The sequence below is a fragment of the Plasmodium cynomolgi genome, assembly GCF_000321355.1.
Source record: "Plasmodium cynomolgi strain B DNA, scaffold: 0012, whole genome shotgun sequence".
Taxonomy (NCBI): domain Eukaryota; phylum Apicomplexa; class Aconoidasida; order Haemosporida; family Plasmodiidae; genus Plasmodium; species Plasmodium cynomolgi.
The window spans coordinates 5,329-7,018 of NW_004193324.1; the positions used below are offsets into that span (position 1 = coordinate 5,329).

Sequence of the window (1,690 nt, forward strand, 5' to 3'; positions counted from 1 at the left end):
ATATTTTTTTAAATTAAAGATTTTTTAAAAAATAAAAAATATTTTTCGTAAATTTTAACATTTCATGATTTTTATATCTAAGATTTTACTAAAAATTTTCAGAGCTTTTTTGTTTATAAAACCCTACGTTGCTTTATACAAGTATAGAAAAAAATAAAATAAAATAAATTAATTTGAACAGTAACGTTATTTTGTTAAGACGTATATTCTATGAAAAAAAAACTACCAACGGAACAACTGTTATATGGTAACAAATCATACATTGACCATGTTTTGACTTCCTTTTTACAGGTATAGAGATACACAAAAAAGATTGGCACGCCCAGACAGCTGGTTGATTGGTATTCCTTTCGAATAAGGTACGGCAATACTTTCGTCAAATATGTATGCATTATATATGCATATGTACCTTGTATGACTATCCACATATCTGTCCTCCTCTGTTTCGTACCTTTTTGCCCTTTTTGCTTATTCGAAAAAAGTAACCTTAACCTCCACCCACCCCCAATGCATTACCTACTGACCGAATAACTATTTTGCAGAGGCCATTTTGCGTTCTTTCTCCCCCACTTGCACGTATCTGAGATGTGAATACTAATACGTGTTAAACCTCTCATCACATATGTACAATATATATTACCCCTCCGTGTTTGCTTAATATATACATAATAATGTCCCTTTTGCATTTCCCTCCCATTCCAGAAAGAAGCAAATTTTAGTAATACTATATCGTTATCCACTTCGCTGAACATACCATTCAGACTAATAATTATAAGTCTAAGATATATTTAAAAATAGAGTAACTAAGTATAATAAATACCCTTTTGCCCTTATCTAATAACGAAATAACCGAAAATGTATCCAAAAAAGAACTTCGACAAACCCGACCCAACTTCCCCATACCAACGTCAATATGAAGAGTCAGAGGAAAATAGACAAAATTATGGATACCCCCCCAGCGCAACCATGATAAACCTTACTGGTAACCAAGACCAACGAATAAACGTATTGCAACAACTTGGAATAAACAACAGAAATGTAATGCAGTTTTTAATAAATATGTTTATCTACGTTGCTGCTATATTAGTTAGTTTAAAAATATGGGACTACATGTCTTACAGCAAATGTGATTATTACAAAGATTTATTATTAAGAATTGTAAGATACCAATCGCATATGAATGATGGCAAGATGGCCTAAGCGATAAGTAGACATGGAAAACCGGCTCACATTATAAAAGCGACAAAACGTGGGACGCGCAGAACCTTAGGCGAGCAGTGTGGTGCAGCATAGCATCCTATCAGCAAAAGATAATATTAACGTAATGTAGCCATATATAGCTGTACATTAATTTTAGCTCATTCGATAAAAAACAGAATAAGATACACCCCCAAAGACAGGCTCACAGAAAGTGCTACTGCAATTCACTTGATATCCCCCTAATGTTTTTACTGCATACATCCGCATGGCATTATTTTATTCTATTCCATTATATTTTTTTCTTATTTATTTACACACATGATTAACGCCCACCGTGCCCCCTTCCATCACGAATTTTTACCTACATTTAGCGAATATTTTAAAATATATATTTTTGGTATTGCGTAACATAATATGATCATATGCCTTTTTTATCAAATCGCAACGTGTTCTATATTTATATATATTTATGTACTATATATTATATTAT

The 1,690-nt window shown here is 32.2% G+C and overlaps 1 protein-coding gene across 1 annotated transcript; it reads left to right on the forward strand.

Moving 5' to 3' along the window:
* Positions 1–855: 855 nt before the first annotated feature.
* Positions 856–1,200, forward strand: PCYB_001340 (hypothetical protein; the record flags this gene model as incomplete). Its single annotated transcript, XM_004228277.1, has 1 exon — positions 856–1,200. One exon carries the CDS (start codon positions 856–858, stop codon positions 1,198–1,200), a length of 345 nt encoding a protein of 114 aa, XP_004228325.1.
* Between the last annotated feature and the right edge of the window lie 490 nt (positions 1,201–1,690).